The following is a 13,275-nucleotide window of genomic DNA, read 5'->3' on the forward strand; positions in this document are numbered from 1 at the left end:
TAGTCGTGCACTCCACAAATCCGGCCTTTATGGAAGAGTGGCAAGAAGAAAGCCATAAGAAGTCCCGTTTGCAGTTTGTGAGAAGCCATGTGGGGAACACAGCAAACATGCAGAAGACGGTGCTCTGGTCCGATGAGACCAAAATTAAACTTTTTGGCCTAAAAACAAAACGCAATGCGTGGTGGAAAATTAACACTGCACATGTTTTGTTGGCCGATTTTTTTTCCCTTCAAAGGCTAGCCGCTTAGGGTTAGGTGAAGGTTGTACTGTGAGATAGCTTATAAGAAACATTAAATTTATTTGACAGGATGAAATCCCTGCAGCACTGTCAACCTGACTGCTACTGTAGCAGCTTAAGCTGGCCATAGATGGTTTGAATCTTGGCTGATTCAGCAGGACATGGCTGAGCAGGGCTGGCCCTACCATGGGTCCTGGTGGGTCCATGGGACCCAGGCGGCACTTTAAGAGGGGCGGCAACAGGGATGCACTGCTCGAGGACCCGAGTCTCCCTCCCCCTGGCATGCAGTGTCTTCCTTGCATCATGCTCAGCTCCCCAGCAGTATAAATTGTACTGCTGGGGAGCGGAGCGAGGTGTGGAGCAGTTCTCCCGCTCACGGAACAGCACAGGCTTCAGTAGCAGGAGCACCTGCCCCCACTGCAGTGCTGCTGTCCCCACATGTTACATCACTGAGCCGGGATTGGAGCTTAGTTGGTCAGTGTCGGTGAAGAGGAAGGGAGGAGCTTTCGTGGTGCTGCACAATTCATATACCTGTGAGTTGAGCTGATGTTTCTGGGCATGTCTTTTTGCAGCAAGGAGGAGGCGTTATGTCTCTTTGCAGGAGCAGGAGGCGTCATGTCTCTTTGCAGGAGCAGGAGGTGTCATGTCTCTTTGCGGGAGGCGTCATGTCTCTTTGCGGGAGGCGTCATGTCTCTTTGCAGGAGCAGGAGGCGTCATGTCTCTTTGCAGGAGGCGGCCTGTCTCTTTGCAGGAGGCGGCCTGTCTCTTTGCAGGAGGCGTCATGTCTCTTTGCAGGAGCAGAAGGCGTCATGTCTCTTTGCAGGATCAGGAGGAGGCCTGTCTCTTTGCAGGAGCAGGAGGCGACATGTCTCTTTGCTGGATTTGGCTGTCTCTTTACTATATGTGGATGTCTCTTTGCTTTATGGAAATGTCTTTGATTTTTTCGGGGGAGGGGCAGCATTTCATTCTTGCACCCAAGCAGCACAAAGTCTTGGGCCAGCCCTGCGGCTGAGATTCAAACCATGTTGATCGATTAACTCGGGTATAACCAGCCTGTCGGTTTTACGCGCAATTATTGCTAGCGGCAGTGTTCTCCTGACGGGGACAGCTTCCCCCACCCACGGGCCGGGAGAACACAATGGCTCCTCGGGAGGGATTCCCCCATCAAACACAGTTAGTGAAATTGCAGAAAAGAAAAATCACTCCATCTATGGCCAGCCTTAGATGATGCCACTGTTGATATTCCTATCAGTGAATAGCCATGTCTAGCTCCACCGACAGTCTATTAGATTGATGGCACATTGCTATATCTACAGGAGCTTAGGAAAATTATATACCAACCCTATTTTGGCTCTCCTACCCTTACCAGCACTGTCTAGCAGGGTGCATGGGAAATATAACTTCCAAAGAAAGAATTGTGGATTGTAAAATTAAACATTTTAATTTTAAATATTGCTTTGCATTAAACTACATAAAAAAATAAATTACAATATTATTTACATAACATACATATTTACAGTAATTGCTATTGGCCTGGTTGGATGGTATTTTCAGTCGATCGTTAGCAAGGTTTTTATTCATAGTGTGGCCAGGTTACCATCTGTAAAACTTGTGTATAATATATAAGGATGTATAATGTACCCGAAAATTCCATCTTTGCTCACTTCACTGTATGTGAAGCATATAAATTGTCACTGATAGATTCTGATATATGACAGTCATATATATATATATATATATATATATATATATGTAATCAATAAAACTGATATCGGTTTTTATAAGAACAGACTTATAGCTTAGGTCCCGTCACTGGCATCCACACTCTTCTACTATCATGGCTTCATGACTTTGGAAGGCAATATCCATGTTGTCATAGTAAGCCATGCTGAGAGAGCTCATCCTGATGGGAGCGCAGCACACCTCTGGAGCTTTTTCGCTGTTGTATAAGTTTATCAAGCTCTGAAATAAAAAAAGACAAGAAACATTTATAGACTGAATATCATAATTTAGAGATTAAACTTTTCAGGTTTCATAAAAAATATACTTTTTTGTAAATTAAACATGGAAACATTTTAAGACAGATAGCTAGATACTTTAGAATTGTTTTCCCTCAACACCATGAAGCAAAATGACATATTTTCAAAAACGCATATTTGCTCTTAAAGGAAATATATACACTATATTACCAAAAGTATTGGGACACCTGCCTTTACACACACATGAACTAGAATGGCATCCCAGTCTTAGTTTGTAGGGCTTAATATTTAGGTGGCCCCAGGGTTCAAGTCCTGGGGAATAAAGTGTGGGAACTCCCACCCAAGATCCACTCCCCCACCAAAAAAAATTAAAATGATACGCTCATATGCATAATTACTAAACCGCATGTTTTTTTTTTCGATCCACTGTACCTTAGTAATCCTTTATGTTACTGGCCACTTCCTGTATATGGATTCATCGGGTAGTGTGTGGGTATTCCGTCACTTCCTCAATGCCGCAATGTCTCCTGGGAGCTTTTGTCATTGTTCCCAGGAGACATTGCGGAGGTCTGCCGCGGGATTTAGAAAGAAGCAAGAAGCAAGTTCTGACAGTGACTTGAGCTGGGCGTTGTCGCTTAGTGAAGGATTGGCTCGGGCGGCTCGACTGCTCTCAGCTGCTCTAGTCCTGCAAAGGGAACTGAGTTCCTGCTGTGAAAAAAGTGCAGTCCCGCAGGACTTGAGCTCTGGGTGGCCCATAATTTACTGCTATTACAGCTTCAACTCTACTGGGAAGGCTGTCCTCAAGGTTTAGGAGAGTGTCTATGGGAATGTTTGACCATTCTTCCAGAACTGCATTTGTGAGGTCAGGCACTGATGTTGGAGAGAAGGCCTGGCTCACAGTCTTGACTCCAATTTATCCCATAGGTGTTCTATTGGGTTGAGGTCAGGTCTTTATGGACCGTGCTTTGTGCCCATATCTGAATCATTTGGTGGAGGGGGGATTATGGTGTGGAGTTGTTTTTCAGGGGTTGGGACTTGGCCCCTTAAATATAATGAAGGGAACTCTTAAGGTGTCAGCATACCAAGACATTTTCGACAATTTCATACTCCCAACTTTGTGAGAAGAGCTTGGGGATGGTCCCTTCCTGTTCCAACATGACTGCACACCAGTGCACAAAGCAAGACCCATAAATACATGGATGAGCAAGTTTGGGGTGGAGGAACTTGATTGGCCTGCACAGAGTCTTGACCTCAACCCGATAGAACACCTTGGGGGATAAATTAGAGCGAAAACTGCGCACTTTGACAGGTTGCCTGCAGCGGGGGCTGGACGCTGCATGCACATCTCCCTCCACTAAAACATCTTGCAGCCCTCCTACAACTTGTGTCTATTTGCCTAATCTTGGTAGTATATCCACTGGAATATTTGCATTTTGTAGAGCAAGGTAGGGCCTGGCAAGAAAGGGATCACTTTGATGCAGTTGGCCAGCTCAAACATGTATTGCAATATATGTGAACAAAAATTATAATTGTATTTGTGCATACTTTGCTAGATGGGGTGTATAGCAGTGGGTTCCTCAAGAATATTTTGTGTTAACATGTGTTCATACCCCTTTAGCACCTGATTGGGTTATATAACTGTATAAGCTATTGGGATTTAAGCACAGGCATATTGTATCTCTATTGCAGTACAGGTCAGTGACTTGTAGCTCTCCTACAACTATTGTCTATTGCCTCGTTTCCACTGAACGGAACGGTTCAGGTCAGTAAATTTGGAACGGTTAGAATGGACCGGTCTATTCTTGTGAGCGTTTCCACTGCAAATCGGACAGTCAGGGACCATACAGGATTTAGAAAAAATGCCTAGCACGTCCACCAATCAGTGGAATGTATTGCATCTCCGCCCTAATGGAACCGTTCCATTTTCTATGGCCCCACATCTGAAGCAGGACCCAGAATGGTCCGGTACGGTTCAGTTTTATGGCACACTTTCATAATGGAAACACCCAAAATAGCGAACCGTACCGAACCGATCCACTCAGTGGAAACAAGGCATATTTGTCCCATGTTGGCATTATATACAATGGAGCATTTTGCAGAGCAGAATAGGACTGCCCAGAGAGGGATTACCTTTATCGCAGTTGACCAGCTTAAACATGTATTGCAATGTATGTGAACAAAAAATCAGTTTCGTCCAAAGTTTGCCAGAAATGTTATATAGCAGTGCATATACGAAAGGGAGTACACCCCTCAATGTTTTTGTAAATATTTTAATATATCTTTTCATGTGACAACACTGAAGAAATGACACTTTGCTACAATGTATGGATGTCGGACCAATGTAGGATCGATGTAGGACTGATGACACAGGGCAAAGTAGGATGAAAGTCGTATGACTGTCATGTCGTATCAGTGTGAACCCAGCCTCATACTGATCACTGGAAGATCAACATGGCACCTCATGGCAAAAAACTCTGAGGATCTGAAAAAAATAAATGAATTATTGCTCTACATAAAGATGGCGTAGGCGGATCTAGATCCCTAAGTTTGTTTACTTGCCTGGTAGCGGTGAAGACCTAATATTGATTAATATTGTCATGTGTCGGTACACCTAGATGCATTTTCCCTAACCTGAACTTCCCTCCCTGAAGTGGTCAACTGAAGCATAAGATCCGCTATCCTTCCCTTCAATTTGATGGCACAAGCAGTTTAAGGTTGTAGTTGTTTCAATAGAAGTATTAGAACTTATAGAATAGTTACAATGTATGTTACCCAAGCCAGGGTATGCCCAGTGGCTTTAATTTGTAACACTTTTTTATTTTATTTTTCACAAAAAAGATGGCGTAGGCGATAAGAAGATTGCCAAGACCCTGAAACTGAGCTTCAGCACGGTGGCCATACAGCGGTTGAACAGGACAGGTTCCACTCAGAACAGGCCTCACCATGGTTGACCCAAGAAGTTGAGTGCACATGCTCAGCGTCATATCCAGAGGTTGTCTTTGGGAAGTAGACGTACGAGTGCTGCCAGCATTGCTGCAGAGGTTGAAGGGATTGGGGGGTGGGTCATCCTGTCAGTGCTCAGACCATACGTCGCACACTCCATCAAATTGGTCTGCATGGCTGTCGTCCCAGAAGTTTCTAAAGAAAGCCTGCAAACAGGCAGACTAAGTACATGGATATCAAGATAAACTTCTATGATTCAGATGGTGTCAAGCATATGTGGCGGCAACCAGGTGAGGAGTACAAAGACAAAATGTGTCTTGCCTACAGTCAAGCATGGTAATGGGAGGGTCATGGTGTGGGGCTTAAGTGCTGCCGACACTGGGGAGCTACAGTTCAATGAGGGAACAATTAATGCCAACATGTATTGTGACATACTGAAGCAGAGCATGATCCCCCTCCCTTTGGAAACTGGGCCGCAGGGCAGTATTCCAACATGATAACAACCCAAAACACACATCCAAGATGACCACTGCCTTGCTAAAGAAGCCAAGGGTAAAGGTGATGGACTGGCCAAGCATGTCTCCAAACCAGGGACGTGCAGTCAGGGGGGGGGCAGGTGAGGCAGAGCCATGAAAGGATCGACTTCAAGGGTCGTAGCTCGGTCAACCTGGGGTCACAGAGACCCCACATTTGGGGGCTAGGTAGCTAAAGTACCGCCCCACCACTGGTCAAAATGCTCTTATAATCTATGGTTCCTGGGATATGGGGCTACTTGCACAACCTGTCAGATGCTACATACAAAGCAGCCAGTTCAAATACAAGCTGGCATACTATGTTTGCAGACAGAGGATCAGCTTACAGTGCCTCTCCTCTCTTCTTGTCAGAGGCACTGAGCTCAATGGACAGCTTGGAGTCTTTGACCAATGGTAAAGAACCATTGGCCCAAGCTGTCCAATAAAAATGCTGCAGTGAAGGCAAATGCTCCCTTCCCACCCAGCCCTCTTATCTACAAGGAAAAAAAACATGTGCTTGTGTGTATAAGATTTACCCACAATCACATGTTTTTCTCACAAAGTCGAAGTGATACTAAAGCTTTGAATATTTTCTTTCAAAAATACCAAACATGTTATACTTTCCTCCACTGTACAGTGGCCGCGATCCTCGTATTCTGGGGTCCCTCGGTGGCTGTCTCGGCTCCTCCCCGCTTCTGATAACCCCCTCTGGGAAGAGCTCTCCCAAGGGGGTTACCTTGCGGACGCGCTCCCGAGTCCTGTATTCAGCGTCCATAGCCGCTGACTACAGGACTCAGCCCCGCCCCGACCCTTGTGTCATTGGAGTTGTTTGACAGCAGCACGAGCCAATGGCTGCGCTGCTATCAATCTATCCAATGAAGAGCCGAGAAGACTGAGCAAGGGAAGAGCGCGTTCGCGACGCAGGACTTTCCAGGGCTCGGGTAAGTAAAATGGGGGGGCTGGGGGGCCGACAATCATCAGATGTTTTTTCACCTTAATGCATAGGATGCATTAAGGTGGAAAAACATGAACTTTTACACCCCCTTTAAGAGGGCGACTGAGAATCTTCTGCTGCTGAAATGGTACATGCTAAATCATATATTATTATGCTATACGTTATAAGATAATCTATTTACTGTGAAAATACTGGTCTGAAGTTATAACTTCAAACTTCAGTAATGTGTCTGTTAAGCCACCTGCTTGAGTACAGTTTTTGAAAATATAGTAAATAACCCTAAAAATAATATATAAAACTTTTTTGTAGATGACTTATGACAATTAACCCCTTGCCACCCAGGCTAATTCTGACACTTCTCTCATCTTTTTTTTTTTTGCTAGAAAATTACTCAGAATCCCCAAACACACACACACATATATATATATATATATATATATATATATATATATATATATATATATATATATATATATATATATATATATATATATATAAAAATAAAACTTTTAATGTTACACAGTATTTGCGCAGGAATTATTCAAAGACTTTTTTGGAGAAAAACTGTTTCATGAATACAAAAAAAAAAATTAAAACAATAAATAAATAAATAAATAAATAAATAAATAAATAAACAATACCAAGTGAATAGATTCCTAACATGTCATGCTTTAAAATTGCGCACAGTTGTAGAATGACCCAAACTTCAGTACTTAAAAATCTCCATAGGTGGTACTTAAAGCGGTAGTTCACCCTCACCCACATGATTTTACCATCGAGACAGGCATTGTAGCGCGAGCTACAGTATGCCTGTCCCGATTTTTTTAACCCCGGACTCACCTTGTAATCGGACATCGTAGATTTCGGCTCCCGCGGGGAATGGGCGTGCCTATGGAGAGGGAGGATGATTGACGGCCGGCCCTGGCACGTCACTCTCCCCGAAGACAGCCGGAGTAGGTCTCGGCTCTTCACGGCGCCTGCGCACAGGCTATGCGCAGGCGCCGTGAAGAGCCAAGCCTATTTCGGCTATTTCCGGAGAAGCGTGACGCGCCAGAGCCGGCCGTCAATCATCCTCCGTCTCCATAGGCACGCCCATTCCCCGGTATCTTCGATCTATGAGTACAAGGTGAGTACGGGGGTAAAAAAATCGGGACAGGCATACTGTAGCTCGCGCTACAATGCCTGATTTTATGGTAAAAGAAAAAAAAATTTTTTTTTGCGTTGATAGGGTGAACCCCCGCTTTAATTTTTTTTTACAGGTTACCGTACATGTTTAGAGTTACAGAGGAGGTCTAGTGCTAGAATTATTTCTCTTGCTCTAATGTTTGTGGCGTATGTAACCTGTGTGTATCTGGCTCTGATACTAGTCAGTGCCTCACCAGCCACTGACCTCAGCGAACGTCCCTGCTCCAAACCTTAACCCTACTGAGCATCTGTGGGGCATGCTCAAACGGAAGGTGGAGGAGCGCAAGGTCTTCAAAATCCATCAGCTTTGTGATGTCTTCATGGAGGAGTGGAAGAGGACTCCAGTGGTAACCTGTGAAGCTCTGATGAACTCCATATGCAAGGGGGTTAAGGCAGTGCTGGAAAATAATGGTGGCCACACACAATATTGACACTTTGGGCCCAATGTTGACATTTTCACTCAGGGGTGTACTCACTTTTGTTGCCAGCGGTTTACACATTATTGTCTGTGTGTTGAGTTATTTTGCGGGAATAGCAAATTTACACTGTTAGGCCCCTTTCACACGGTCGGACCGTTCAGGTCAGCCTGTCAGTTTTGTCGGCGGACCTGAACGGCCACTCCATACATCTCTATGGAATGTCGGATGTCAGCGGAGACATGTCCGCTGACATCCAACCTGATCCGATCCGCTAAAATCAGACGGATGGCGATACGTCGCCATCCGTCCATGGCGGATCGGATGAGATCTGATGAAAACGGACATGCTGTCCGTTCTCTACATAGGAGACAGCGGTGCTGGACAATCCCCTCCCCGCTGAGTGAACAGAGAGGGACCTGTCATCCGCCGGCTCAGCAGAGATCCACAGAGAGATCTCCCGCTGAGCTGGCGGACTCCACTGCAACGGATCCGCCTGGTGTGAAAGGGGCCTTATACAAGCTGTACACTCACTACTTTACATTGTAGCAAAGTGTCATTTCTTCAGTGTTGTCACATGAAAAGATATAATAAAAAAAATGTGAGGGGTGTACTCACTTTTGTGAGATACTGTACATGGAGCCAGAGGAAGACATAAAACATACCTTGATCAACCACTTCCCGCCCGGCCTATAGCAGGATAACGGCCAGGAAGTGGTTTGGTTATCCTGACTGGGTGTCATATGACGTCCAGCAGGATAACATGCCCGCGCAAGCCACATCTCCGATCGTGGTAACAAGCCTCCGACAGAGGCTTCTTACCATGTGATCAGCTGTCACCAATCACAGCTGATCATCGCGTGAACCAGAAAGTGCCGATAAACGGCATTCCTCGGTTTGCGCTGACAAGGAGAGCCGATCGGCAGCTCTCCCTGTCAGAAGGGGGGTCTGCTGATTATCAGCACAGCCCCAACAGATGTGCCACCAGAGTTACCCAAAAGGTACCCATCATCTGCCAGTGAGTGCCCACTCAGGGTCACCTGTCAGTGCCCAATAAAGTGCCAATTAGTGCCCACCACAGTGCCAGTGAGTGCCCATCACATTGCCAGTCAGTGCTCTACAGTAACACCTGTCAGAACCTCATCAGTACCTCATCACTGATGCCCATCAGTTCCACCTGCCAGTGCCCATCAATTATACATATCAGTGTCCATCGATGCCACCTCATCAGTGAAGGGGAAAACAACATTTTATAACCGAAACTAAGAAAAACGTTTTTGTTTTAAAAAATGTGGGTCTTTTTTAGTTTAGCAAAAAACAAAAACCCCAGTGGTGATCAAATACCACCAAAAGAAAGCTCTATTTGTTGGAAGAAAAAGATAAAAATTTAGTTTGGGTACAGCGTTGCTTGACTGACCGCGCAATTCTCATTCAAATTTTGACAGCGCTGAAAGCTGAAAATTGTCCTGGGCAGGAAGAGGCAAAAGTGCCCGGTATTGAAGTGGTTAATGATTTTTTTAGATCAACTCAACAATATTGTATGATACATGGCTTAATTTTGCTTAACTTTTAAAAATGTATTGATAAAAGCTTTTATTTGGTATATAAAATACACATACTGTGCTTTCTAAAAGTGCAGCATGTACTTCCCCCCTTTATGACATCTTATTTACGCCACTGTTTATATATGCTTTTAATATGTGCTGCTATTTGTAAACTTTGCTAAAGGATGCTGTTAACTGTTTTTCATTTAAATATGAAGCAAATCTTCTGCTAACTGAAAAGGACTTCCTGCTGATTGTCTCCCAGAGAGTACAAATGTGACATTATCTCACTTTTTCTCACAGCAAGTGGCCAAGGATGCCAGAAGTTTGAAGGTCAAACACTGCAGATAGCAAGTTTAACATTATAGTTGATATACAGAAAATATTTGGTTTGGGAAGCGCGACCTGCACTCTGGACTTGGGTTCCTCCCTTTTAAAAAGCACACAAGATTTATTTTCCTAAGAACTGTGATTTCAATCAAACATGTAACAAAAGCCTTTGGGGCTGACTTTTTGCTTTCTTTCGCTTTTCTGCAGCAGTGAAGCCACACATGGGGGTAGATTCAGATAGAATGGTTTATCTGTCCGCCCGGCGTAACGTATCTCAGATACGTTACGCCACTGTAATTTAGGGCGCAAGTTCTGTATTCAGAAACAACTTGCGCCCTTAGTTACAGCAGCGTAACGTATCTGTGTCAGCGTAAGCCCGCCTAATTCAAATGTGGATGATGTGGGCGTGTTTTATGTATATTAACTGTGACCCTGCGTATTTGACGTAAATTACGTCCAGCCCTATTCGGAAACGATTTACGCAAACGACGTAAAATTTTCAAAGCTCGACGCGGGAACGACGGCCATACTTAACATGTGCTTAAGGATATGCCTCATATAGCAGGGGTAACTATACGCCGAAAAAAACCTAACGTAAACGACGCAAAAAATTTACGGATGTTTCTGAATCGGCGTATCTAGCTCATTTGCATATTCCTTGCGTAAATCTATCGAAGTGCCACCTAGCGGCCAGCGTAAATTTGCAGCCTAAGATACGACGGTGTAAAACACTTACGCTGGTCGGATCTTAGGGAAATCTATGCGTAACTGATTCTATGAATCAGGCGCATAGATACGACCGGCCGGACTCAGAGATACGACGTACCATACAAGTGAATGTGCTGTACATGGTCCTGCACTTGTAATTTCTGATGCATCAGTGTTTACCCACACATGTGCTATGGATGCACATGCAAAAGTAAACAGATGATAGAAGCATCAGCATTTACAGGAGCATGGCCGTGTACAGCATATTCACTTGTATGGTAGGCTATACGCAGCACTTGCAAATCTTGTTAAAAATACCAGGAAATCACGCTAGGCATATAAAATGTTTGTAAAAGCCCTGCGTGCATAAGGTCCCTTTCACACCAGCCGCCCGATCGGGTCAGACTGACTTTTTCCATCGGAAATTCCGACCGCGTGTATGCCCCATCTGACTTTTTCCTGAGGAATTCCATCGGAGTTTAGATAGAGAACATGTTCTCTTTTACTCCGATGTGAGTTTGGCCGGGAAAAAAAGCCTGATGTACGGGGTGTAACAGTAGAAAATGGATACAGCTGATAAATATGCAACATCAAATCACATGATGTATAAATGATCCTTTGTGCACTGTATCTGTTTTCATTTAGGTCAAGGTGTATTTTTATACAATTATATTTCTTACAGTGTAGATCTGCCAACAAGCTGTCAGATAAGCGTGTTGGATGATAACAAGCAGAAAAAGAAAAAAAAAACAATTTCAGCAGACAACATTCAGGGGTATGGGCCATCTCAAACAATGCAAGCAGTTCCTATTCAATCTTATATGGCTGGATTATGAAGCTCCTGCTAGTAAACTGTAGCCAAAAAGTGTCAGCAACTTCTTTGTACGGATCGAAAATCTATTATATTGGTAGGCCAGTAAATCTAAGATTACAACCTTGACACTATTAAGTGTAGATTATGGGGAATTTTTGTTTATTTATAATTAGATATATAAATATATATATATATATATATATATATATAAACTCAAGTGTAGTAAAAATGCCTAGCACCTAAAATACACGCTGATACATAATAGTCAGCAGTTAGGGTGGTCAAAAATGGTTTACTCCAGAACAGACAGATTCTCAGACAAAGGATAGAATATATAGGTCACTCCCACTTTAAAGCTGATCATACACTGGTAGATTTTCCTACCAAAAATATGGTCAGTACATTTGTAAATGCCAACAAACGCTATAAAAACGGAAAATTGTATACTCTCCTTTCCATAATTTTCCTTTCCTGGTGCATCTTCATGGCAGCATACAATGGGTTGTGACTCCACCCCTACAACCTGATAGGACTGGTTAGCTATAAATCAAAGACAGACCCGGTGTTCTGCCGAAACAGGTCCCCCCGGCGGGTAAGGTCCCCCCTGTACTGCGCAGGCACGGCGCTTGCGCAGTATGAACCTCAACGGAGCCGCCAAAAATAGCCAAACTCGTAGGGCTGAGAGTCAGCTCTACACGGCACCTGCGCAATGACTATGATACATGCCACACGCTCCCGATGCTAGTGCTACTCTGCAAGGGGCGGGGTGATTTTATCAATATAGTACACGTTAGCGAGGCGTTGTAAAACAAATGAAGGGCGGGTTTTGCAATGTTGATGGGCAGATTTGCCCAAACTATTTAACTCACAAAAGAGGCGCTATTTTAAAATGATGGACAGAGATGATAAGGACGGGTAGTTCAATGTTGATGGCTAATTTCAATACTTGTCACAGTTTTTTATTATCATGCTTATGACTTAACGTTGCAAAACCCACCCATCAACATTGCAAAATCTGCCCTCCATTTTTTTTAACACGCCCCGCTAAGATGTGTACTTTATTGATAAAATCACCCCTGCCCCTTGCAGAGTAGCACTAGCATCGGGAGCGTGCGTCATGTGTCGTAGTCATTGCGCAGGCGCCGTGTGGAGCTGACTCAGCTCGACATCTTCGACTATTTTCGGCGGCTCCGTTAAGGTTCGTACTGCGCAAGCGCCGCACCTGCGCAGTACAGGGGGGTCCTTATCCGCCGGGGGGAATTTCATCGGCAGAACACCGGCTCACAGCATTCGCTGTAACTCTCACCTTTTGGGCGGGCATCTGTATGCTGCATGAAGGAAAATTACGGAAAGGTGCGTATACAATTTTTCGTTTTCCTGGTGCATCATGGCAGCATACAATGGGAACCAACTCGCCATATGGGAGGGTGCAAGAAAATGTTTGTAATTAGTAGCACAAGTATGCACCATAAATTTCCCAAATTTTAAAGTGTAATGAGGGTGTCCTGGGAGGACCATTTTGCTGACTTACAAATAGCCTCAGGACTGAGCTGTCCACACAGCTGGCACTGCCCTAGTTGAATGTGCTCTTAAGACCTCCGAAACAGGAAGGTCTTGTGAAGAGTAGTCTTTTTTGATTGTCTTAATCTAG

General features: G+C 44.3%; 1 protein-coding gene across 1 annotated transcript in view; it reads right to left on the reverse strand.

Annotated features, from left to right (window-relative positions):
• Nucleotides 1–2,041: 2,041 nt before the first annotated feature.
• NODAL (nodal growth differentiation factor) overlaps nucleotides 2,042–13,275 on the reverse strand; it is a 28,958-nt gene continuing 17,724 nt past the window's right edge. The window contains exon 6 of the mRNA XM_040322187.1: nucleotides 2,042–2,200. Coding sequence (XP_040178121.1) covers nucleotides 2,048–2,200 — 153 coding nt within the window. The 3' untranslated portion in view covers nucleotides 2,042–2,047. The remainder of the gene's footprint in view (nucleotides 2,201–13,275) is intronic.

Source organism: Rana temporaria, chromosome 8, assembly GCF_905171775.1.
Source record: "Rana temporaria chromosome 8, aRanTem1.1, whole genome shotgun sequence".
NCBI lineage: Eukaryota > Metazoa > Chordata > Amphibia > Anura > Ranidae > Rana > Rana temporaria.